The sequence below is a fragment of the Lissotriton helveticus genome, chromosome 5_1, assembly GCF_964261635.1.
Source record: "Lissotriton helveticus chromosome 5_1, aLisHel1.1, whole genome shotgun sequence".
Taxonomy (NCBI): domain Eukaryota; kingdom Metazoa; phylum Chordata; class Amphibia; order Caudata; family Salamandridae; genus Lissotriton; species Lissotriton helveticus.
The window spans coordinates 1,338,586,386-1,338,612,083 of NC_136065.1; the positions used below are offsets into that span (position 1 = coordinate 1,338,586,386).

General features: G+C 41.4%; 1 protein-coding gene across 4 annotated transcripts in view; it reads left to right on the forward strand.

Moving 5' to 3' along the window:
- KIF21B (kinesin family member 21B) overlaps positions 1 to 25,698 on the forward strand; it is a 493,467-nt gene that overhangs the window by 367,475 nt on the left and 100,294 nt on the right. For all 4 annotated transcript variants that reach the window (XM_078644203.1, XM_078644205.1, XM_078644204.1 and 1 more), the window contains exons 20-24: positions 8,316 to 8,510; positions 15,187 to 15,288; positions 17,090 to 17,255; positions 17,811 to 17,871; positions 21,476 to 21,533. In XM_078644203.1, coding sequence (XP_078500329.1) covers positions 8,316 to 8,510; positions 15,187 to 15,288; positions 17,090 to 17,255; positions 17,811 to 17,871; positions 21,476 to 21,533 — 582 coding nt within the window. The remainder of the gene's footprint in view (positions 1 to 8,315; positions 8,511 to 15,186; positions 15,289 to 17,089; positions 17,256 to 17,810; positions 17,872 to 21,475; positions 21,534 to 25,698) is intronic.

Genomic DNA, 25,698 nt, shown 5'->3' on the forward strand with positions numbered 1-25,698 from the left:
CATTCCGACAAAGGCTGAAGGCTTTGCTTTTGTATTGTGATTAGCATTTGTTAAAGCCAGTAAGCCTTTAATGGTGGATTGTTATCACAATGTATCATAAGCTATAGACACGTATTTTGTTACATGAAACTGATAGATTACTGTAGTGGTATACATCCTTTACAACGCAACTTTTACCACGCAGTGCCTTTACGACTCAACTTTTACAACGCAAACTATTACATCGCATTGCGCTGGGGGCGCTCTAGGATAGGGAATAGGTTTAATGTACTATCCAACACCTTCCCTACTATCCACGGGGACTGGAGTTGGAATAGTAAATTAAACTATTCACAATCCAGCGCCTAAAAGCACTATGCGTTGTAAAGGTATGCGTTGTAAAACCTGCGATGTAAAGGTAGGCGTTGTAAAAGTATGCGTTGTAACGTCATACATCCTACTGTAGTAGGCAAAGGTTTTTCTGTTTTTCATCCCATGTGACAATCTCTGGCAGTCGAAGATGTTAATTGCCACTATTCTTGTTCTGCCGTTTTGAGAGGGGTTGTATATTGTTTTGCCACCTGTAATTTTGTACACCTATAATTGTACTTATGACGGTTGCTGGCATATCTGCACTCAGTAAACCTGTGTTGGTTTCGGATTCAAGCCAATGGTAAAGGCTCTCAGCCTAATTGGTTCACTGTGAAACGTTAGGCCAAATTTCATAGATTGGATTGTTACCACTTAGTGGTCCGAGCCTATAAGCAGGTATTTTATTAAATGGAATTTCACAGATTACCATAATTGACAGGGTTTGCCATAGGTGACTTACTCAAATACTAGGGACAGAAGATTTGCAATGCGATAATCCTTAAAAGGCGCTCTTTGGAAGGATGATTATGGTTTTCCCAAATGTAATGCTCTACCTTTGTAATTGTATTACTTTGTAACTGATGGTTGATTTGTGGAAAAGCTTGTGCTCAATACAGTAGGTCTGCTGAGTTGGTAGGGTGACAAGCCAATGATAAAGCATAAAAGCCTTATTGTTTCATTGGAAAAAGTTAATGCAGATATAATTCTGGTCAGTTTTTATAATAATTACAACAAAGGCAAAAGGCCTCATTTTTTTAAATTATGAAACATATATGTCAAAGCGAATAGGCCTTTAATGGTAGATTGTTATTGTACCATGTTAAGGCCTACAGACACATATTTAGTTACTTGAAATGTCACAGATAACCTCTGTGGGCAAGGATTTTTGTGTTGATTACGCACTCTGACAAACCCAGATTTGAACAGTAAGAATTCTTGCATGAATCTCTTTGAAAGAATAGGCTATTTTGTGGCAATTTTATAATCATGTGCACATCCAGCTGAAAATGAGCATGCTTCAATGCTACTCCAAGTTTCCATTTTTTCCCTCATTTCTTTCCTTCTCATCATTTTACTTTAATTATTTTTAGAACATACTGTATCTACCCAGACAGTGAAAACAGTCATCTGATTTTACATTCATTTCATCTGCAGTGCGCCACATTCCACGATGCCTCAGACGCTAGACCAGGCCACCGTCATGGAATGGTATTTCCCATAGTTTCACTGTTTTACCATTCCAAGATGACCAACACATTGATTTTAAACGTGGGGGCCATCCTGGAACTCCAAAACAATAAACCACAATGTATAATGCCGTTGCAAGATGACCACCCTCTCCTAAGCTTAATTCTATTTATTACAAACATGTCTGCTTTGTGTGGCCAGCGGATTGTTTTCTTTTTTTACTTTTCTATTTTAAATTTCTTTTGCATATTTTATTGAGTTTTTGTGTGAGTTTATTTTAGTTCTGTACGTAGATGAATGGAAGAATGATTCGATGCATGGATGATGGATGCATGATTGATAATACTAGTGACATAGTGCATGTATTATGGCCTATTGAATGCCCAAACCCATCATTGACTCAGAAGACACTTTTATTTGAAGCCAGACCTACTGGCATTGCCAGTGCTTGTTAAAACATTCCAATATGTTGTTTGACCACATACAACTGTGGTTTCATAGGCCTGGCCTCGGCTCAGCATCCTGTGATTGGGAAGGGGATGTGACCTAAAAGCCAGAGCTGCCAACTTTGGAGCAGACAGGGGAAACCAGTTTCCAAATCGGTTTCCCTAGGGACAGGTAGCCCTTATGTACCCACACCCCATGGTGCTAGTGAGGTCTGGACAGCAGGAGAGGGGGATGGGCAGAATGGTGCATCCTGGAAAAGACAGATGGCACACTCCATACGAAATAGTCACCAGGTGGGAAGGAACCTTGTAGCTCATTGGCTACCAAACTCATCCTGCCCTGGGGACATTTTCCAAGCATAAAAGAGGCACCCCTGGCACCCAGACCTTAGATCTCAACTGATTTAGAAGGAGGACAGAGGAAGGACTGCCCTGCTGCACCGAGAGAGCAGCAAAAAGATGCTGCACCATCAAAGACGGCACATGCTATATTGTGTTTAGTCATCAATGGAGCGCACACCGCTAGCCCCTCCTCCGGATCGCCCCTCGGGACTCTGGAACTTGTCGTTCTTTAGTGGATCACCCAGGTGGGTGCAAGTCGGTACTTGTTGGACTGATGAATCTCTAGACCCGAAACATGTCCCGGGTTTTAGGATATCGCCCGAGACATGTCTCAGGTTTCGGGATAACTTCCCTCATCAGTAGAGAAAGATCGTTAGGGGTGGAAGAGAAGGCCGCCACACAACCGTCAAAGGCCTCGATGCCAGAACCGGCACGCAGGTGCGTCGTCCAAGAGCCCGTCGGCCCAAAGCTCAAGGGAGCCATATTATGGCTTCAAATAAAAGTCTGCACATGCTATACCTGGTGGCTAGCAAAGAGAACGATGATTCCTGCCCTGCTCAAGGACAAGGTATCCCAGAGCCCAGCGAAGCCTAGAGACTACAAGGGCCAGCTGACTGTCCTGTTCACCGAACGAGGACACAACAGCTGAAGAAGCCTGCTGGGATAGTTTGGTTTGTTAGGTAAACAATGGGGTGACCCTGTGTCCCTCAGAACCGGGGTATACATTTCAAAAGGTACAGTGGTTCTGTCGGGTATGACCCCAATATTGCTTCACATTACAATTGAATTTGCAAAAAGCAATCTACAGGTAAATGATCAAAGGAAAATTATTGGAAAGAAACACATGGGAAAACAAAGATACACAAACCACAAGTGAATCAAGTTTGTTGGGTGGTAAGATATTTTTTATATAAATTGCATCATTTATACTTTCACTCATATACATGTAATTCTTTGTATCATAAGAGGCTGCCAACACTGTGAAAGTTTAAAGTGAATTGTGGATAAGTGACATAGTGAAGTAAGTGACACAATCAGTGCGTAATATATACAAGGTGATTGAAAAGATATGTATAAATTTGTAAAAGGCCAGTATGAGAGACGGAGAAAACAATGACCCTGCTGCTCCAAATTATTCAGGTCTTTTGCAAGTGGGGTCTTGAACTGGACCTAGATGATGTCGACGTTTCAACCCTAAGTATGCGATCTTAAATCGTCATGCGGACTTCATCAGGACTAGAGTGTGGGATGGCAACCTAACGGATAGTGTGGAAGAGGCCTGATTTGGTGCAATACAAGCGATGACCCATCCGGTTGAATTCTAGAAGAGTAGTCCGTCACAGTGAATTTGAAAGGTGACTGGGCGAAGTCCTCTACCCTCACCTTGGTATTAATTAGAAAAGTTACATCGTCCGTCAAGATCGATTGGAGTGGTGGCCGGGCGAAATTCCTCTGTGCTCACCTTGGTATTGTGGTGGGGGGGGGGGGATTCACGATTTCAGCATGAGAGCAGAGTTGAATCCTGCCGCTAAACCGCCTTCCATCCGTGTGGAAAAACACGATTTTAGGACATACTTTGATTTCTTGGGGCCTGTAACTAGTTTACTATTACATTTTGTTTATTCAGGCAAACTCTTGGTCATCACGTGACAAACTTTCAAGCAAGGAGGTTTTTGATGGGCAGTGATACGCACACCTTAGTTCACACACTAAATTTTGGCATTATACTGTGATGATGTAGGAAACTGAAATTTTATTGCAGTTGTCCCCCACTTTTTGCCCCATTTTGTTGACTACTAGATGCTGGTTTTCAACCCGAACAGTACACTGAGGTGCTCTTTCCTCTAAAACAAGTTAAAGTATAATTGTAACCCAATTGGCAAGGACTTTAGCACCCCTATAGGTACTTTAGTAAAGGGTACCCCTGGTACCTAAGGCATGGGTATTAAAGAGGGTCACTAAGAGCTGCAGCATGTCTTATGCCACCCTAAGGGACCCACACACAAAGCATGTACACTGCCATTGCAGGCTGTATGAAATGATGCAAACTGTTCCTAAAACATTACATGGCACACTCACCCTGTGCCATGCCATAGTACACTGCATGTACTATATGCAAGTCACCCCTACAGCAGGCCTTAGAACACTAAGGCAGGGTGCATTATAGTATATGTGAGGACATATCTGCATGAGTAGATATGCCCCTGTGATGTCTAGTTCTATTACTAAATTTTGCTAGTGCTCAGGGAAGCCATCTTAAGACGTACTGCGCACTGGTCAGCACGAATTACCGAGCTACTTGATGGCTTCACTGAAAATAGTAGTGTTTGGTTTCAAACACCTTGTCTTAATAAATCTGTAATGATGCCAGTACTAGATGTATTATGACATGCACCCAGAGGGCACCTTAAAGGTGCCCCTGAAACTTTACTAGTCTGGCTGACCGGATGCTTCTTGCCTGCCATCACAGACGCGTTTCTGACCCCCTGGCAAGGAGAGTCCATTATCTCAGAGGCCAGCAGGATGGCTAGAGAAATTAGCATGTCAAAGCCAGAGGCTTCAAAGCCTCTGTCACCTTAGACATGTGACCTCTGTTTCCTCCAGACCTGGAGAATTCCACCCCCTACCCTGAGACCCATTTGGTACAAGGACAGGTGGGAAATTAGATAGTAAGGAGGCGTGTTACACTCTCGGACGATTCACACCCGTAAGGTGGGCTACCAAAAGTGGACACAAAAAGAAGGATTTCACTATCCTTTGTGTGGTGAAATTAGGAACTCTGAGACACGGTTATGTCCACTCCCCACAGGAAGTGAGTATAGAGTATAGAGGGTGTTGTGACCCCAGGGGTCAGTAGCCCATTGGCTACTATCCTACACTATCTTAATGCTCCTATATTGAGTATTTAGGTGGCCCCCTGACACCAGGAAAACAGATTTGCCCACCTGAATGAAGAAGGACAAAAAATAGCCAAAGATGTGAGAACTGTGGACCAGCATCAACTTTGGCGCAAACACCTGCCTGACTGCTGCTCTTCCGACAATCAACAACACCAACTCATTCAGAAGCAGAACACCCTCCCCAAACCCAGCACTTCATCGACCCAAAAACATCTCCCTTGGAGAGGAGGAGCCACTCCCCTGCACCAGCAGGCACCAACTGCAGCTGCCCTGTACAGTGTTCTGTCAACCCCTGGGCCCACCAAGGGAGCATCAGCTCAGCAAGAGGGCTCTGTTCTCCAGAAGATCATATCTGTCCCCTTGCCAAGTTTGAAAGTGCCAGGGCCCCCAAGTGCTTCCGTGCACCAATAGCCGAGGTACTGGAGTCTGTTGCAAGCACCAAGGCTTGTTTGTGTTCTGTTGTAACACCACCACCACCTACACTTACCTCCATGTTGAGGAGCTCCAAGACATGCTAGCTTCAAGCCAAGAGTGGCCCTGCTGTGATTCTATTCCCTTTTCTGCAGGAGCACCGAGAACCATGAGAGCCTCTACCTCACCGACCCGCCGTACAAAAAAACCTCTGCACCCAAACTCTAAAGCCCAAGCTCACATAAACTGAGGGTGTCTCTGTGGTCCTGAGACTCTCAAGAGCCAAGCCCCCACTTGAATTCTGTCAAACTGGTCACCCAGTCTACCCCTTGCAGCCTTCTCTTACAGGTACCGAACCCCATTGACTTTAGTGTTCAAGGCTACCACCGCTGAAAGTACCTCTGCACCCGGACGCCCCAGGTCAGCTTGATCTCTGGGTGCTTTCTTAGACCTTTGCCCCTACTTACCTTAATCCAGAAGAACTGTCCTGCAAGTCGTCTGTAAGTGTACCTGTACAGTGTATGTTTCTCCCACATGATAACAATACCGCATTAGTGCTCATGCCTCAAATCTGACAGCTTTCATTTTCTGCTGTTTTTACTGTAAAACTTGAGCCTGTCTAACATACTTACCTGATTCCAATACTCTTGGTGTCAAAATGTATATATATATATATATATATATATATATATATATATATATATATAAATCTGTGCTATTTTTCTAAATCGATGTTGAGTTTCTTCTTGAGTGTGTGTCTCATTTATTGACTCTGTATGTACAACAAATGCTTAACATTGCAATGTGAATAGCCTAAACTGCTTGCCCACACTACCACAAAAACTAGCATTTGGGATTATTAGTTTAAGCCCTGTAAATCAATAAGGGTCATCTGGACTTTCTACATAGTGTTCCTCACTGTAAAGTGTATTTAAATTCAGTTCATAGTAACTTTTATCTGTGAGCAGTTAGTCTATAGCTCTTGTTTTTATAATAGTTGTATGTTGTCCATGACTTTAACATACATAATATCTTAGGTATCAGCATAGACATAAGACTCTCATTTCCTCTTCATTTGATCATCCATCAGAAACTATTGCACAGCATATTTTATCCAACATTTAATCAATACGTCTGATTCAGTTGCAGACATTCATGTGCTACTAACTGCTAAACAGGCAGGATATGCTTGCGTTTCCTCTCATTGCAGCAATAATCAACCCTCCACCCACAGCAGTACTATAAAGTTCTGCGTTACAATGTATGCACAGCATGTGATGTACAGTAACGAATGCTACAAACAGAAAATGTTACTTGTAGTAACAAATAGTTATTTTAGCGTTTAGTGTTGTAGTTTCACATGCAACCCTCCTGTCTCCCCATGAGGTTGCAGAGCAGTGCTCAAATTCAAAAAACATATATCGATATATATATGCAAATATAAATATATAAAAATAACAAAATTACGATATCACAAACAAATGGCAAAACTAATTCTGACTGTACAACAGGGAAAGCATTGTATAAGTCTACACTTGAACACTTCAGTGTCCAATTCCAAGCATTTTATAAAAACAAGTAGTAGTTCGACCCCAACACCGACTAAATGGGGCATGTAGGCACCACAGGCAATTCTACAACAAAACAAATTAGTAACTATTTGTTAGAAGCATTATTACAATTCTCCAGGTCATAACTTTGCAAACCTCTTGTCATGCTTTCACAAAGAGTTCACATGGGCATGCTAAATTATGTGGATATGATGAAACTATGGTGGGATGGGGTGAACAATCGGAGAAAAAGTTCTTGCATTATTAACAAAAGGAATGAGTGTTCAGAACATTCCTAATTCCAGAACAAGCTGGATTTACATGCATTTGCAATGTTGCCCGGCAGTTGTGCACCCAGTGTAAAAATCTAATTTGTTTGCCCATTGTCAAAACTTCATTTGCACCCATAGATTGCTACGATACAGAAAAGGGGGTGGTGATGAACAGAGTGTCTGAATTAAGCAGACCACTCTTACCCAGTCCAAAGATCAGGGCTTGATCCATCACCGTTATTTATCTCACTGCCCCATCCCAGCTCAGAACCTGGCTATATGCAAATTAGTCTGTCCCTGGCCCAGTACATCATGGGAACAGGGCAGACCAAACTACAAAGCCAATTCTTCACCAGAAAGGAGACAAGCTACCGGGGACCGGTTTCTGGCATTTCAGCCTCTTCGGCCCGGTTTGCTTGAATCCTGATGGAGCAGTGAGAAAGGGACTGCCCATAGATTGCTGGCAAAGTATTCACACTGATGGTCTAAAAAAAAGAATTCCATTTTCTCCAGTATATCATTAAATAAATTGCATTTGTACCTATCAACCAGTACACATTTTGCGGTTTTGAACAAGTGTGCCAATGCAAACACAATTTAGACTTGTGTTTAATGAAGCTTCCCCAGCACTGCACCCAAAGGCACGTTTTCTCAGCACAGTATTAATGCTACCAGTCAGTGCTTCCTGCGAATTCTTAAAAGAAGGGATATTGCACTATATACACATACACAGGTAAAAACGAAGGGTTGCTCACTGTGCTCTACAAACACTTTAATAACAAAATAATAAGATAGTGAGGCACAGAAGTGTACTGTTTTCACTGACAAATGCTTGTATCCTGTTTGCGACTACAGAAACGTGAAGAGCTAGCTCTACTGCAGGAGGTGCTGATCGGGAAGAAGGATAAGATGCAGGCAGAGAACCCCGGGGATGAGCGCGGCCAGCAGGAGCTCCTTGAGGAGATTGAGGCTTTGACGGCCAACATTGACTACATCAACGACAGCATCACAGATTGCCAAGCCACCATCATGCAGCTTGAAGAGGCCAAGGTGAGTGCCATGTGAGGACAAGGGCAGGCGGAAGGAGGAGTCAAAGGATGTGGTCAATAACATGAAAGCATGGGTGAGGAAAGGGATAGATTGAGAACAGTCTTTCACTTATTTACATTGGTCGCTTTTTGCCCTGCTCAAAAGCATGAGAGAAAGGTCTAGAAAACAAAAATAAGAGAATTTCCCCGGCCCTATATCATCAGCATTTCTCTATGCTCCCTTTCCACATTATGAGGGTGGTGTAAGAGGATGGAAGCAGCGTCCACTGGTTCCATCATGGGACCCTCATTCGGGTGGTGCGGACACTGCCAATAATGCTAGTTATTTACCTCTATTTCTAGCAGTGACACCTTTATGGAAGACTACCAGGCAAACCATGGTATTAGTCCGATGAAAGTCATGCATATGTCCACAAATGATGGAAGCAAATTTACCATGTTGCATAGACATAGTGAAATTCTTGTGGCAGAGATCTTCCCCAGGGGAAGCTCATTCCACGGAAGCAGAAACCACCTGAGGGGATAAACACCCGATACCACTGCAATAATCTGAAAATAAAGCTGGCCTTCCACTGCCATTGTGGTGAAAGTTGTACCTCTGCATCTCTGGTGGTCAGAATGCTAGGCGGAGAAACTCAAAATTGAGCTCTCCTTCCAAAGACAATTTGTTCCCAACCAACCAACTCGGTCCATTTTCTCATTTTTAGACTGGATGTTACCATAGAAACTTAAGTAAATTAGTGTCAGTGAGTGATCCTGTTGTAAGAAAATAATTTACATTGACCATCTCAAAATGCATTCCGATGAAGAGGATAGGAGTGTGGGGAGAAGCAGGAGAAGTCCCAGCTCACCAACTGGAGCCAAAGGTAGACCTAATGGGCCAGCAGGACCTAGTGCAGCCAGACACCTATTAAGCGTTTGCATACTGCACATACAAACAGTCAGAAACCCTATGGGAGACAGGCCTATTCCAAATACTGCAGTTCAATTATGATGCTGCTTGAAATGCAAAGGAATCCTGCTGCTGGCTCTACCGCCGTGTAACTGTTTTGAGAAAGCATAATGTCATATTACTAAATTATTTTGTCAGTAACAGGATTTATGATGAAAGTACATCCCCGATTTATGGTGGTATTCTAGCTTATGATGGAAAAGGCACTGAAAAGCATAGAGGTAGGAGAACCCCAAGCCCATTATTCCTGCATCACAGGCATATTATTGTGGCAGTCATGCCATATCATGGTGACACACTTTCATACCATGATCACAACCTAATTAATATAGGATGATAACATACAGTGGCGGCTCCTTATCAGGGGCTTGAGGGTCCATATTCTGCCCCTTGCCTCTCCGACACTGTGTAATATTTAATTTTGCGCTGGTCATAAAACCACAACTTTCATGTTTTCATAACGGAAGGCACCCATGCGGCCTGCAGGACCTGACATACTAAAATGTATTCTTGGCATTGGGGCCCCTGTGGAAAACACTGCCCCTTGCATTCTAGGGGAAATTCTTGGAATGTGGGCATATGGGGCAAAATGCTGGCACCAGGACATTGCAGATAGCTCTTGTCACTAGTGAGGGCTCACAAGGCAACATGCAGACCTTTAAATACTTCAAGCAATACTTCACATAAGTGGGCAATTCTGGCAAATTGCTGGTGCTGGTACAGTAGAGGTAATTCTTTGCCTCAAAGAGGGCAGCCATGGCATATTTAGTCTGAGACAGCAGGTTGGGGGAATCATACCATGATAAAATGCTGGCTGTGGAATATTGAAGGTCATTTTTGACATACTGGTCATCCATAGTATAGGGACAGTATGAGCAACAACGGTCTGGTACTGGAATATTGTATGTATTTTTTTTAATAGAAGATTTTTTTTGAGTAGGATAAAAGAGCAGTTCAAACATAAAACAGAGCAATAAAAACACAGAACGGCAAAAGTGATATTAATCTGAGGTACATTGAGTAAAATCACCTCCAATCCCATCTCCAATTCCAAAGAAAAATGCAATGTCCAAAAAATATGATAATTACTAATTCATAGTTAAAGATACCCATTAGGAGTCTTCCAAGGAAGCTAGTGCATAGATTGGCTAAATCCAGCATAATCGTATACTACATAGGAGAATAAAAACATAATGTACAAAAAACCGTATTGACCTTTAAAAAAATATTATAGCTCTTATAAAAATTGCTATGAATCTATTAAGCTGAAAATGCTTCCAGCCCGATTGAGATTTTATGCACAATGTCTTTAAATACATTTTAAAAAGTCAATATTTCATACAATTGTAAAGTTCTTCTAATGAGCTTCTGAAAACCATTTGTAACATGAAAAGTGTGGGTGCAAAGTGTACAATGCAACTTTTTTTCGCAGCTTCTCCTGTCCTAATGTCCTTACATTTAAAGCAAATTAAATGCTAGATCTCTAAGCAGCACAATGGTACAGCACCCCACACAGTATATCATTTACAATAACATTGAATGCATTCTTCAAAGAGACAATTCAGTAGGACTGGAGGTTCTTTTTTTCTTTGCTTTTATTAACAATTTTCAAATTTTAAAATGAAGAAACGTAGCCAACGCGTTTCGTCCGTAGGACTTCTTCAGGGCAAAAAGTTTTTCTACGAATTTCAGTGTTGTCACACCAATCTTTTTATGAGGCATTTGCCATCACGATTTTAAATTTTGTCAGTAATGATCTTTTCATATATGGCTGTTTTGAAAAAGAATATTTGTTGTTTCTTATTATTTTCTAGTTAGTTGAGCATCCAGGGTATACAAGGCATAAGTGGCCTCTCAAAAAAGGATGACAGTCAAATCCTTCCGTTTATATTGCGCTCTGGCCATGTGGAACGCATCTATTCACTGTCCACACCCCATCCTTTTTAAATTGCGCGCTGTATCTGCCGTCTCACTCGATACCAGCCATATATGAAAAGATCATTACTGACAAAATTTAAAATCGTGATGGCAAATGCCTCATAAAAAGATTGGTGTGACAACACTGAAATCCGTAGAAAAACTTTTTGCCCTGAAGAAGTCCTACGGACGAAACGCGTTGGCTACGTTTCTTCATTTTAAAATTTGAAAATTGTTAATAAAAGCAAAGAAAAAAAGAACCTCCAGTCCTTTGTCTCTTTGAAGAATGCATTCAATGTTATTGTAATGATATACTGTGTGGGGTGCTGTACCATTGTGCTGCTTTGAATTATTGGGAGTCTAGGGGTATATGACTTCAGGTTAATAGCACCCACAACAAATTCACTGAACCATACTAGATAGGATAATTGTGCAGAGCGTTTGGCCTGATACCCCTGCTTGGTGTTTTGAAATGCTAGATCTCTGACCAACTCACTCAGATACAGATAGCAATTAATTTGAGATAGAGCTGCTTGACGTCCATCACAGAGAAAATAAACATACCACACACAACAGTTATATAGGGCCATCCTTTTTAAGTCAACTTTTAGCTTAGTATTAAACTTAAACTTGACCTAGGAGCCGGATAGAAATCTTGATCAGCCTTTAGTAATAAAGAATCACCTGTCCAGATCTTCTTTAATTTACGCATTGTCCCCATGCATTTAACATATTCCTCCTCAAAAGCATACATCCTGATCATCTTACTAAGCCATTGCTATACTGTTGGTATCCTATCTGTTTTCCAATTCTGCAAAATCAGAGATCTGTCAACCTCTATTGTGATTGTGATTATTGATTATATTCCCTCAGCTGATATACCTCAAACGAGGATCCAAATAGCAATTTGAGTGAAGACGAAATTGGGGTAAATATAGAGTGATCCTTAACCTTAAAAAGCATCCTCATAAAATTGATGTAGAGGACAGCAAGAGAAAAATATGCAATTTCATCCTCCTACTCCACTAGCCTTACATCTAAAACAATGATCTGAGATCAGAGGGAATATCTTATGCAACCTATGTGGGGTATAGTAGGTCAACCACTCTTACAATTGGCTGCTCTTAATCCTCTGTAGACAACCTCACTTAATATCTGCCATTCTCTAATATTTCATCTGCAACCTGTTCCCTCCTCTACAATCAATCCATCTCTTTCTGATCAGTAGTCTGACATAACATGATACCAATTGCATACACCATGCAGTTTACTCTTATGGATTAGCCAATTTATCGTCCTTGCCAAATCAATCAGCAGTCTGTAATTATCTTTTAGAAAACGAGTTAGTTGATTAAAATTTAGGTAAAGGGCTGCATTCTGTTTACCAAGCTACTTTAAATCAAATCCCAAGTAATCAGATTTGTAAAATAGTAGAAATCACCCAATTGTTCAAAACCAAGATCTTTCCATAGATGTAAGACCCCTTGGGAAAACTGTAGGCCCCAAATCTCACAGTCCATAATTCTAGTGAATGCATGGCACACTGGTATGTTACGTACTTTAATTTTTTTTTGCGTATGACATATTAAATCCATTTGTGTCCTCATCATTTTTGGTAGTTTTGCCGATCACAAGAAAACAGGCAATTTAATTGCACTTTCTATTATCATTAAGTGAAGTATAAATTGTCATATTTTTGGAGATGTCACAGCTAGCTGGATTGTCAAATTAACCAATGTTGCCTGATAGTATGTCACAAAATGTGGAAGTGCTAACCCTCCCTGTATTGTGTCTAGTTAAAGTATAAACAGTTTAATTTTTGGTTGCTTATTGGCACAAACACATTTTTGAATCATTCCATCCAGCTCTTTAAAGAATATATGAGGAATCTTAAGAGGAAGCTTTAGAAACAAAACCAGAAATAATGGTAAAATGGACATTTTGATCAATGATACCCGTCCTACTAATGACAAAGGTAGCAGGGCCCAATTATCTAATAGATTTTCCCCTTTTTTCAGAGTATTACCATAATTAAGTGAAAACAATTGATCATAATCATTTGTAACGAATATTCCTAAATATCTAAAAGGTCGATATGTTACCAATTTCATAGAGGACAGAAGCTTTGATATAGCTGAATTTAACAAGAGCATTTCAGTCTTAACTTGATTAATCTATATCCTGCTATCTGGGCAAAGGTCTGTATTTCAGCAAGTACATTCTGAATATTTGTGCGCTCGGATTTCGGGTCTAAAATAATATCATCTGCAAATAATGTTATGTTAGCTATCTCAAATATAGGGGGTAAAACCTGGGGATTACTATGAATTTTAATTGCAAGAAGTTCAATAAACAGAGAAGACAGGAGGGGGGGACAAAGGGCAGCCCTGCCTCGTGCCTCTTTTGTTCTGTACCTCTCCCACCTCTTCTCTATTTATAATGATTTTAGCCTCTGATCCTTCATAGAGCACCTGAACCATTTCGACAAATTGGGGGGGGTGTTGACCCAACTATTTCCAATATGAAAAACATATTGAGGCTAAGACTGTGGGTTGGGAGAAGAATACCATGATATAATGCTGACTGTGGAATATTGGAGGGCATTTTTAATATACTGCCCATCCATGGTATATGGACAGTATCAATGGCAACGGTCTGGTACTGGAATATTGTATGTAATTCTTCTCATAAAGGGGCACCCATACTAAAATGCTGGCTTTGGCACAATGAAGGTAATTTATAACAAATAGGGAACTCTCAAGGTATATTTTGAAAAGAAACTGAGGTGCACTCCCGGCAGGTGTTACACCTCACCTCCCCTTCCGGCTCAGTCCAGTCAGGGGTACCGAAGGACAGAGCGGTGCCTCATTCCCTGAGCGAATGCCAGGTGAGGTGAGGTGTACCACCGCACAAAGACGGGAATGGGTACAATACTCCTGTGATATTTGACCGGTTTAAAGATACACAGGTAGGTTGTATTAAACCATCCATTTTTCCTTTGAGACTTTGCATTTATTTTTCACACATTTTTGCACTATATTGCAGTAGCGATTCTATCTATTTAGGTACTGATGAAAGCCCGGATTAGAGAATCCAAAGGCTGAAACATGTAGTGCTGTCATCCTTGTGGACTTTTTTTACAGTTATTCTTTCAAACTGTATACGCACTGTTTTTATTTTTGACACTAGGATAGTGTTTATTAAAATTGATCAGTATCCTGGTAGCAATTTTAAAAATTTCACTTGTTTTCACATTCACTCACATGCACTGCAATCATCATCAGCACCCCTCTGTAAATCAGAATTTGATTTCATCTTTTGTTGGGGTCGAAGTGGACTTCAACTTTGGCCACAGACTAATACATCTCAAACTCCTTTCTTATGCTGAGAAGGGTGCCACTTTGGTTGCACTAGGATTTGCAGTCAAGAGGTGATCCCAGATGATGAAAGTTACCACCACGGTGGTCTGATAGGATTTTTCCTTTCCTGAAAAGGTATTCTTTAAAAGGTAATTTTTCTGACCAAAACATATTAGCTTTTTTGCTGTCCTGACTTCCTGTTTCTTAGACCAGTAGTTTCTTTGGTTGTTATGTAAGGTATTACGCCTCACCATTTCCAAAGGTCACCAGCCACCAATAGTAACACAATTATTTCTATTTCTGTGATACCATTGGGATGAAAAGGTAATTTTGCATGATGCCACTGTGGGGAAATATGAAAGAGTGTGCGCTAATCCTATGGTTTGTGTTAGTTGACAACTGCTCTGTCAGTTATTGATGTAACTTTATTTCTTCCTCTATGCATTCAGGAAGAGCTTGACTCCACTGATACCTCTGTTGTGATTAGTTCCTGCTCACTGGCAGAAGCCCGTCATCTACTGGACAACTTTCTTAAGGCATCCATCGACAAGGTGAGGTATAGAAGGATCATTACAAGGAATGCATATCCCATAACTCCATGAGGGCCAAGAAAGAGATATGCATAGTTAACATACTAAAGCTGTTGATGTCTGTCTGAGGTTAGTGAATCTCTGTGTTTGTATTGTATGATGGTTGGGAGGAACACACCCCTGATGTACCTGGATTTCCTCTATGTGTGGTGGTGTACAGCGTGACATGCTGATTCAGTATTGTATTTGTATGACAGCATACGTGGAACAACGATGCTGGTTACATCACAGGTTCAACTATTAACCGCATCGCTGCGGCGCATTTTCCCGCTGTGCGCTGAAGTTTTTAAAAACCTGCGGTTCATGACGAGCTCAGCTCGTCATGAGCGTACGAGAGGTGTACCTCATGACGAGCTGAGCTCGTCATCAGCGTCGATGGGGTTAATATGTTAGTATCCCATATTTGGGAGGAACTGGTAGGTTTGGTGACTCCTAGACTTGGTGTATCTGTATTACAGCTAGACCTGGGAGAAATTGTAATTACGCTGGTAAAATTCATTAACTTCACTAGTTTCACATTAGCGAAATTCAGAAACTTTCTCAATATTTCGGATTGTTAGTTTGTTTTAAACAAGTGCACTTCACTTAAGAAAGTCTGACAAGATACCATCAGACAATATCTTGCACACAAAAAATTATTGGTAAGAGATATTTTCTGCTTGAATCTTGCTGTTAAGTGGTAAATCGTGTTTACACGAGCTGTGCATTTTCTTCAAAAATTCACACAAGATACCAGCAAACGGCATTTTGCCCTAAAGGTGTTACCTAATAACATTTTCATGGAACTTTGCTAGAGAAATCACACAATTCTGCACACTCCTGAAAGGACAGGCTTCTTTGCTGGTTGTGCACTAGACTACCTTTGCATGTAGTATTATTTGGTCTGCCTATTGTGCAGACAGTCTAACTAAAATGTCCTTTAAATGTGTATAGCCTTGCAAGCATTTTTACACACCAACCTACATTAACTGGAAAGTGCCTTAATTTATAATAGAAAAATAATCCAATCTGCTGAACTGCAAATGTGCAGACCTTCAATAAACGTCTTCAATAACCATCTGAATAAACCTTCAAGGACTATATACACCAGTATCGCAGTATGTGTGGGTTGAACAGGCAGTGTGGGTCAATCTCTATATCTGTACAGCGGCATGTTTGCAGGGAACCTTGGACTAGCCAGACCTGGCTGTCTCTGTGCCTGAGCAGAATAGACTGATGGGAGCCTGAATTCCATTTATAAATATGGTGGCTTGCACAGGAGGCACAAGACTGTTTTAGGCACTGAGTTCCTGTATCGGAGTGGTATATAGCAAACGAAGGGCTTTGTGGTCTTTCATTTTAAACGTACTCACACATGAATGCTCAATAAACATTTGAAGAATAGTTGTAAGACAGAAGAACGTTTCCCCAGTGGCCTTTCCCTCTGTTGTGAGTTTCTATGTTAGTCTTCTCTACTTTGGCCCTCACTCAGCCACACAGGAATACCTGGAGTTAAAACTGGCTGCAGAATACCAATGCAACGCCTTGTGGTTTTATGCATGGTACATTCTGATTTCGAATACTAAAAATCAAAATGAGGAATAACGTTTTAGACAGGTTTCACTGCATTGGCAAGCATGTCCTTCCTTTTTATTATCTTTTTTCCCCCACCACAAACTCCTCCAGCTCCAGAGAATTTGTTTTGGGAAAATCTGTATGTCAGTTCGATCTCAGTATAAGGGCCTTTCAGTGCATTACTGACTTCAAATCTATGCATCTACAGGGACTTCAGGTCGCCCAGAAAGAGGCTCAAATCCGCCTCCTTGAGGGTCGCCTGAGGCAGACAGATGTGACTGGCTCTTCCCAGAACCATTTGATCCTGGACGCCTTGCGAGAGAAGGCTGAGTCGAATCCTGAGCTGCATGCACTGATTCATAATGTCCAGCAGGGTAAGTTGCGTTATTTGGCAGTGTCAATATATTGGGCGGGAGAACTGAATAAAGTCATTAGATCGGCTCATAGGAGGGAGGTGCATTGGGGTTGCATATAGGCCAAGCAAGCAGCAGTTTAGCATGCTTCTGCAATGAATGCATAATTTGTACATGGTTTCTGAGAGAGCAACAATGGTCTGCAAGTTAGCTATCAAGTTGGTAGCACACATACATGCATGCCAAACCTTGATGCCAATATCTAGGTATCGAGATTGCTGAGGACCAGCATAGTGAAGTGTTTCAGGAATACATGTTTTTATTAGGATCAAACTTAAAGCATTATACAGTGCCGGTGGATAAGAAAGGGAGCCCATCCAGTCCCAAATATGGAGCGGTGCTATTCTAAGGGTACCAGAAGCTGAGTCTTACATGAAGAATGTTTGGATGTGTTTAGTTGGGGCTGGGCTTTGAAGATGATAGTTCTTGTTTGCAGATGTTGATGCACGTTTTTCATGTTGAAGGTAGAGATTGGTTTCTTGTCAATTAAATGTACTCCACTGGCTTGCATTGCAGAGAATGGCTATGCCAGCACTGATGAGGAGATGTCTGAGTTTAGCCTGGCATCAGAAGGAAGGTGAGTACACCAAAATTGAAAGATTCCTTGGTAATTGATTAGGGTATACAAAAAATCTGCCTTAGTCAAACACTTCATTTCTGCCAGGCCAGCAGGTACTAGTAGGAACCATAGTACTACCATTCGGAGCCCCTGTGAAAATGTACACCCTTTCTATACTTGACTCTTAGGGTAGAGATGGTAAGCTGTCGGAAGCTTCTCAGGGAGGTAGTGTGAGTGTGATAGATTTAGAATGCAACAATTAATGAAGAGACCCTAAAAATCACTGTACAGTCTAATTTTTTTTTTTTTTTAGAAAAGAAAGTACTTTTATTTTCACAGTGATCTACACAATTAGATAGGTATCAGATTTCAGGTTAAACCATCTCACCCCCTGGCTTATACTGAAAAGCTACATCTTTCCGAGTGCCCTTCTCACCACTCTATGGTGCCTTCACCCGTGTCTCCCATATGTTTAAGCAAAATTGGTCACTTGTTTCAGTAAGCGGGTGCTCTTTAGCACAAAGGAATATTACAAGGTTAAATATAGAACACATGTTAAGTTAGAATAATAGGTGGGTGAACAGGGCCGGATTGGGCATAGCAGGCACCGGGCGTTACAACGGTAGGCCTCTAGGATGGGGGCCCGTTTTGGGCCACTGTGGGCTATTTTTGTTACCGGGGATCAGAAATATCAGGCCCTGTAACAAAATCGGCCGAAACCGGCCATCGCAAACTGCTCAGCTGCACTCCCCCTCACCTCAGGAGGGGCCAGCTGAGCAGTTTGCCAGGGCCGGTTTCTGTTCCCAGTCCGGCCCTGTGGGTGAGTAGCAATCAGATTACCAGATTCACATGCAGTTAGGTTCCTTATGGGAAGAGTACATGCCTATATACCATGCAGGGGACATTCCTACCCCAACATGCGGTAAAAGGAGGTGCAACACTTACTGGAAATTTTTGGTCCACTCGTATAGAGGGCCTTAGTCTCTTGGTGTCAACCTTTCATTGCTCCTCTCCTTTTCTTTGTTTCATTCACTTCCTGTACATATTTGAATTTGTCCTACACACTTCTCCTACCCCTTGACATTTGCCCTGCATTCTTTGCTGTTATTTTTCAGACATACAAACATACTTTTCCTCAAAGTTTATAGGGTGGGGACTGGTACTGAAGATTCCAAATAATCTGCTGCTCCATAGTTATGTACTGGTATGTAACTTGTTCATCCTGTTAATAGTATAATGCATGGCTTTTCCTGCTCAGTTCCAGCCCACTAGAGACCAGTGAAAAGCTAAAGAGGCTCCTGCTGAAAATGATTTATAGGACTATTCTGCCCAATAGGGAAATAATCCCATGAATATTATTGAACAGTTAGTCGAACTTTTGGAAACTATGAGAGATCTTTTTGAAGGTCTGGCAGAACCCCGGTAGTGAAGTATTCTTGATAAAGACAGAACTGGCAGCATTTTATCTAAAAGAGCCATGATAAAATTCTCTTCTCAAAAGAGCACATTACATTGGATAGATCTGTGGATACTCTGCTGAATTCTAGTCTTCTATTTAATTTGTATGAAAAAGGTGACAAAACCGTGCAGTAAAAAAATAAGTATCTAAAGCTCTGCTCAGCATCCACGGCCGGTCCATTGCTGCTGAGGGGCCATACCCCCTCTCCTTTTGCCCCTCAAGAACAATGTCTGTCAGGCTGAGTAAAGGTCAGTCTGACAGACACTATACTTTTTCAGGTCGGGCAGCCAGGAGCTATACATACACTAAATGCGTGGGTTCCTTGCTACCTGAGCTGAACATTGTTGTGCTGAGGATGTCACAGCTCCTGTGGGCTTGACCTCCTCAGCTCAGCAAAAGTCCTTGAGGCCCTCCCCCTCAGCGATGAGGGGTAGCATCACTCATTGCCTTGGACCTGGCTGCCTCAGTTTTAAGCCCTGAAGAGCTCAGGGTTGAGTGTCCATCAGAGACACTTCATCACAGAGTGAGGTGTGGTCTGCAGTCTCTCCGACCCCATCCCAGTATGTGATGAGGTTGGGACTGCTGCATTCCCTCAGAGCTGCAAGAAAGTATGATTTTCTTTTTTTTACATTAATGTTTGGTGCATGCGTGTGTGTATGTTTTAATAATTAGTAATGTGTGTTGTGAATGGATGTGTGTGCGTGTGAATGCATGGGTGTGAGTGTGTATGTGCATGTGTGTCCTGTCCGCCCGCCCGCCCCCCTCCCTACTAAAGTTACCAGCCACCTCTGCTACTCAGAAGTGTGTGACTGGTGCTATTAAATGTCAGTGCACCGACTACCAAGGCTGCGAAGTCTTGAATCCATCTTATGCCTATTTAACCTACCAATGGACACTTGATGTCCCATTATCTCTCTCTTGGAGGTTCCTGCCTTCTTCCTTTGTGACTTTTTTCCGTCTTTCTCTTCCTCCTTCATTCTTATTGGGTGTTTTCAAGGTTTTGCTCTCAGTAAATGGCGGGTGAGGTAAAATAAAAGATGGCTGCCAAAAATGAATGCTGGTGGACCCCACAGGCTCAAATTAAACATTGGCAGTGCCCTTATTATACTCAACATAATCATCTTCGTAAAATGAGACAAGAAGGCTTGAATGAGTGTCTACTTTTAGAAGAACCTTATCATTTTAAACCCATTTTTAAAATAAAATCCTCAGAAATGCCTTTGATCCTACTCACCCCTCCTGCCAGAGTTAATAACTACCAGATAAGCTCCTTTGTGACTTAACAGCTTCAAATAGGAATTTTAAATTGATGTTAATGTTATGCCTAGTACAAAATGTGACAAATGCATCCACTCTAATGCTCAGCTCTTTAGTAGGGGGTTCAGCCCAGAATCAAGTCACTAGCAGAAAGCAGTTCTGAAGATTTTTCACAGGGAACATGTTAATTTATGCTAATTATTCAATACTTAAGGTAAAACAATATCATCATCTGTTTAGAAAAGTTTCTATGAACACTCTTGTATATGCAGAAAAGTCTTGCTGTTGTACTGTGTCTGTGGTAGCTTATAAGCATTACCTGAGAGAGAAACATTAAGTATTTTGGAATGTATTGAATTTAATTGGAAAATTGGAAGACTAACCATTTAAATGCAGAGACCTTTGCATTGCAAAAGGAGTTGGAAAAGCCCAAATTATTCCTGCGTTAGTGTCCCTACGGATCCTCAGAAAGATCTGAATGTTAAACCGCTTGATTTCAGGTTTGGGTTAGTTTGAATGAAGATGATGGATACTGGAGCTACAGCCAGATTGAGATTCTTTCAAACACAAATCATTTGCTTCTCACACTCTCTGAGACTCAAATTACTTACAAGCAAGGGAGCAAATTTTGAATTGAAGCTGCTGGTTTTCTTGATTACTAAGATAATGAGCTGAAATAGAGACAATACATTAACAAAGCTGCCTGCGCCTAACTATAATGAGACCCTCATTACAAGTGAACTCATGTTTTTTATTTGGCCAACAATTATCATTATGGTGGTGCACTGTGTGGCATTTCATTAGTATCAGAAGAAGTTTGATTCAGAAGTGCTAGGGCATTGACTCTTGTTTTGATATATTTTCATTGTTTTGGTGGTTCATTTTTAAATCCTTTCTTCTTTTTAGCTTCTCCCAGTCCTGTGCTATGAAGGGCTCCACCAGTCAGGACGACTTCAAATGCAAGGTAAGAACTGACATATGGGTCATTCTGTGAGAGTGAGAGCTGCTGCAAAATGTAGGAGTGTAAATGCCCTTGTTAATACTCATACTTAACGTAATGGGCATGTTAATACCATGGAAAATGTGGCTTAATCGATATACCCAAAATAAGATATTTTGTGCCTTCTGGTTCCCATGTAAACCATCAGAGGCGGCACCTCCACTAAGGCGGAAGAGTGCCACCCCACTGCTTTGCAACAGTGAAATAAAGGAAACATAAAATGATAATAACTGGTTTTTATTACCACAGCAAGTTACTGGCACAGCATGGTTGAAAAATGATTTACAATCTCTGCTATGCTAGGTGTGCAATCCGTGCCTACCATGTGCAAATCACTTGCTATGAATTCCCACTACATGCTTATCCTTTGCTTTGCTTATATAAACTCTGCGTACCCTGTGTGTATTTCACTTAATGGCTCAGATGAACTGATCATACAGCAAACGTAGGCCCTCATCCCCAATGGGCTAGTAATACTGATTCTGATATATTTAAGGTTACAAGACATGTAGACTTACTATATCTGTAGTTTATTCCCCTGTTCATATTTTGCCAGGTAAAACAAACGTTTTTGGGTGTAGAGAGTCAAATACATTCTGTTCAGGCAATGCAGAGTGGGCTCTCTACTATGAAATGTACGCGCAAACAGGGAGGCAAGGTGTTGTTGGCAGGATCCATTGCACCATTGCTGAAGAAAGGAGTGTACACTGTACGTAGTTATGATGAGAAATGCTCAAATACATACAAAGGTCTTCCACTTGTTTGCACATGCAGGCTTGTTCTATCTTGCTTGCTTCAGTGAATCATGGCTCTGCTGCAAACTTTCTGAGGAGAGGGATATTTCTTTTCATTCTTTCCTTCAGGTACAGCAGGTATTCTGGTTCAAGGGCTACACACACTCTGGAAAGTAGTTACTGTTAACAAAACTTGCACTATGGTGCAAGCATTGGATATTTTGGGAGAGCTTTTCACACCTTTTGCACTGGTTTTGCGTCACAAAAGTGATGCTAACCAGTGCAAATCTTTTTTTGTTTAATTTTCTCGCACCCTCAAAGTAGGGCAAAGCAGCGCAAATCACTGCTTTGCATTACTTTGCGCCGAGGAGGCTTTACATAGGTGGTACGTGGGCGTTCCCACGTAACCATCCATGCCTTTTGATGCAAAGCCATATTTACAAAGATTTGTAAACATGGTTTTGCGCCATAAGTTAACGCCCCTTCAAAGGAGGTGCTAACTGAAGAAATGATTTCATTTCTCCTTGCTTTTTCAATTTTACATGCGTGCTGTACTGTGCAGCATGTATGCAAAGTGGGAAAAGCTTTGCATTGTGTCTAGCATAGTATTTTGTACAGGAAGGGAACCCTTCCTGTACAAAACCTATGCTAAACTCATGCACACACCCTAGCGCTACGGCGCGATGAAGTGTGCATGGCGCACGGCAGCTGAAATCAGCGCCGGTGCAAGGGAAAGGGGAGGAAGGAGCCATATCTCTGAAGATATGGCGCTCTCCTGCTCCCTCCCGTTACGCAACGCAGCGGAGCCTCTAGGGGGTTGCGCTGCATTGCGTGACATTTTTGAAAATCTTCCCCTTAGTCTCCCCATAAAGGAAGGGATAGTGCTTCTTTTTGTAAAGAATATTTCAGACAACAGAATCCTGGCTACTGCTAAACTAAATTATTTTCTTTCTTACCAGTCCATTGTGTAAGGGAATATCACCCCTTAATGGCAGGAGCAGTTCCTACACTATGCTCAAAGAACTCAGGTATCTTTCCTCCTTAAAGAAAGAATATTTTCTCTCTCTAGTTAAAAATCTACGGTTGACACAGCATATATGTTTACACTTGAAAAGTTGCCCCTTTCCTCGCAGTGCTAGTTGCCCAGATGGGTTTTGTCACTCTCCACTCTCAGTATATTGCTCTGGTTCTTGCGTAACCTCTGATATTCCATTTTCTGGTATTGTGCAGAGTAATCAAATGCCCCCTCTGCCTCCTTTTCACTAAAGTAGAACTCAGCAAGGGCATCTACTCTGCCTCCCGTCATGTACTTTTTAATGAGCTAACCGACTTTGTGGATTAAAATAAGCCAACTCTTTTGCTATCATCAACACATTCCTAGCTGAATAACAATAGTGAGGAGATGGGCAATTTTAATTCAGCTTTCTCGACTGAATACTGTGGGGTCCTGCAACTGCCCTCTTTTATCTGTTCCCCTTTTTAGCTTGTGTATTGTCCACTGATTAGTTTAGTTAGAGGACATGTTTTGGCCATGGAACCTTGGGCTGATGACACTAAGCTACAGCAAGACATTGTGAATGTTCACTTACTTGTCTGTTTTGTTTCGTATCTTCTTCTGCTATGTGTCACCCCATTTTACTATTACTTGACTTATGTATTATTGCAGCCTAACTACCATCAACACTTACATGTACCAATCCTCTGGTATATGCCCAAAAATGGGTATAACAAATAGTTCCTACTGAAACCATGAATATGAATCTATAAACAATTTTCGGAGAATGTAGGTTGTGACTATCACCTAAAGGAAAGGAAAGTTGTTTGAAGGCAGGGTTAGGTTCTCTGGTGCAGCTGGTCTGATCTGAGCGATGGTGGCCGGAATCATGTGGGCCCCTCCTTAACCCTGTGGAATCAGTTAAGAATCATCTTGGAGTACTAATGGACACATCTCTTAATTTCAATCTACAAGTAAATCACACCACAATCAGTTGCTTTTTCATCATCCCCACCATCAGGAAGATTTTCCCTTTTATTCCCGAGAAACTTTGTAAATCAGTGGTAATCGCTTTGGTCACTTTGCGGTTAGATTACTGCAATGCTATGTATCCTAATATCAACAGTTACTCTCTTAACAAGCTCCAGACAGTGCAGAATGCAGCTGCATGTCTTATTCTTAACACTCCAAAATATCTTTCAGTGAAAGAAAGCCTTTGAAGGTTACACTCAGGGCCGGACTGGCTACCGGCCAGTTGTGTGTGCTGCCGTGCTGGGGGCTAATTTCGTTGATGGGACCTGCGTGTGCAAAACGAAATTCGTTTTGCTTTTTTTATTTCAAATCGCACGCAGGTCCCCATCAACGAAATAAGTCCCCACTACAGAGAAATTAGCCCCTAGCTCGGCAGCACACACTACTGCCCGGTAGCCAGTCCGGCCCTGGTTACACTGGCCGCCAATTAGGAAGCGTGTGATCTTTAAGTCGCTTTATATAGTATACCAATCTCTCCATGGCAAAGGATCATTGGCCATCAGATCTACCGTTCATCTGTATAGGCCAACTGGGCACTTAAGGTCAGCCTTCAGAAAGAAAGTTATAGTTCCCAAATTTGGAAAGGCAAGATAGGGCACATGCTACTTTTCTGTGGCAGCTGCCAAGTTATGGAATACCTTGCCAAGTTACATTGCTGAGACTGAGTCTTTCATTTCTTTTTGATAATTTTTAAAAACTTGGCTCTTTACATCGTAGGCGTTATTCTCCTGGGTCTCATAGTCCATTTGTTTTCATTTGTTCTTTTTAGGTTTTGCAGGTTCTGTATCATCTTGCTTTTTTTCTTTAGGGTGGGCTCACTATGAGAGGGATTCGGAATTCTTTGATGCAGAGCCTTGCTATCCTTTGGTTAAGAGCGCTATATACATCTTTTTAATTTCATTTCCCACCAACTTTAGCTGAGTATCACAAAGTGAAATCAAATATCTTATTACAACTTAGGTGCTCCAAAAGGAAGGGAGGCACCAAATACCCTTTAATAGCCAATATTGACTCAGTTATGAAGAATGTTTTGAGCACACAATGAATAATAATTCACAGAATAATAATTTGGTCTTGTGTCTTTTATTCGAAGTCTTCACGCTTTCAATCAAGCTTCTAGCCAATACATGTTTTGTCGTAATGGTGTTGTGCCTCCAACTTCATCAGGGCTAAAGACAATAAAACACATATTATTCTAATCTCTTCATCCAAACCACTATACAATAAATATCTTAATAATAATACATAATCAAGTATTACATTGTTTCCTTACATGCATCATTAACCTGTAAGGGAACACATTGCTAATAGTACTTCAGTTGCAAACACTGAATATGAATATTCCACAATTTTTATATAGTATAAAAAT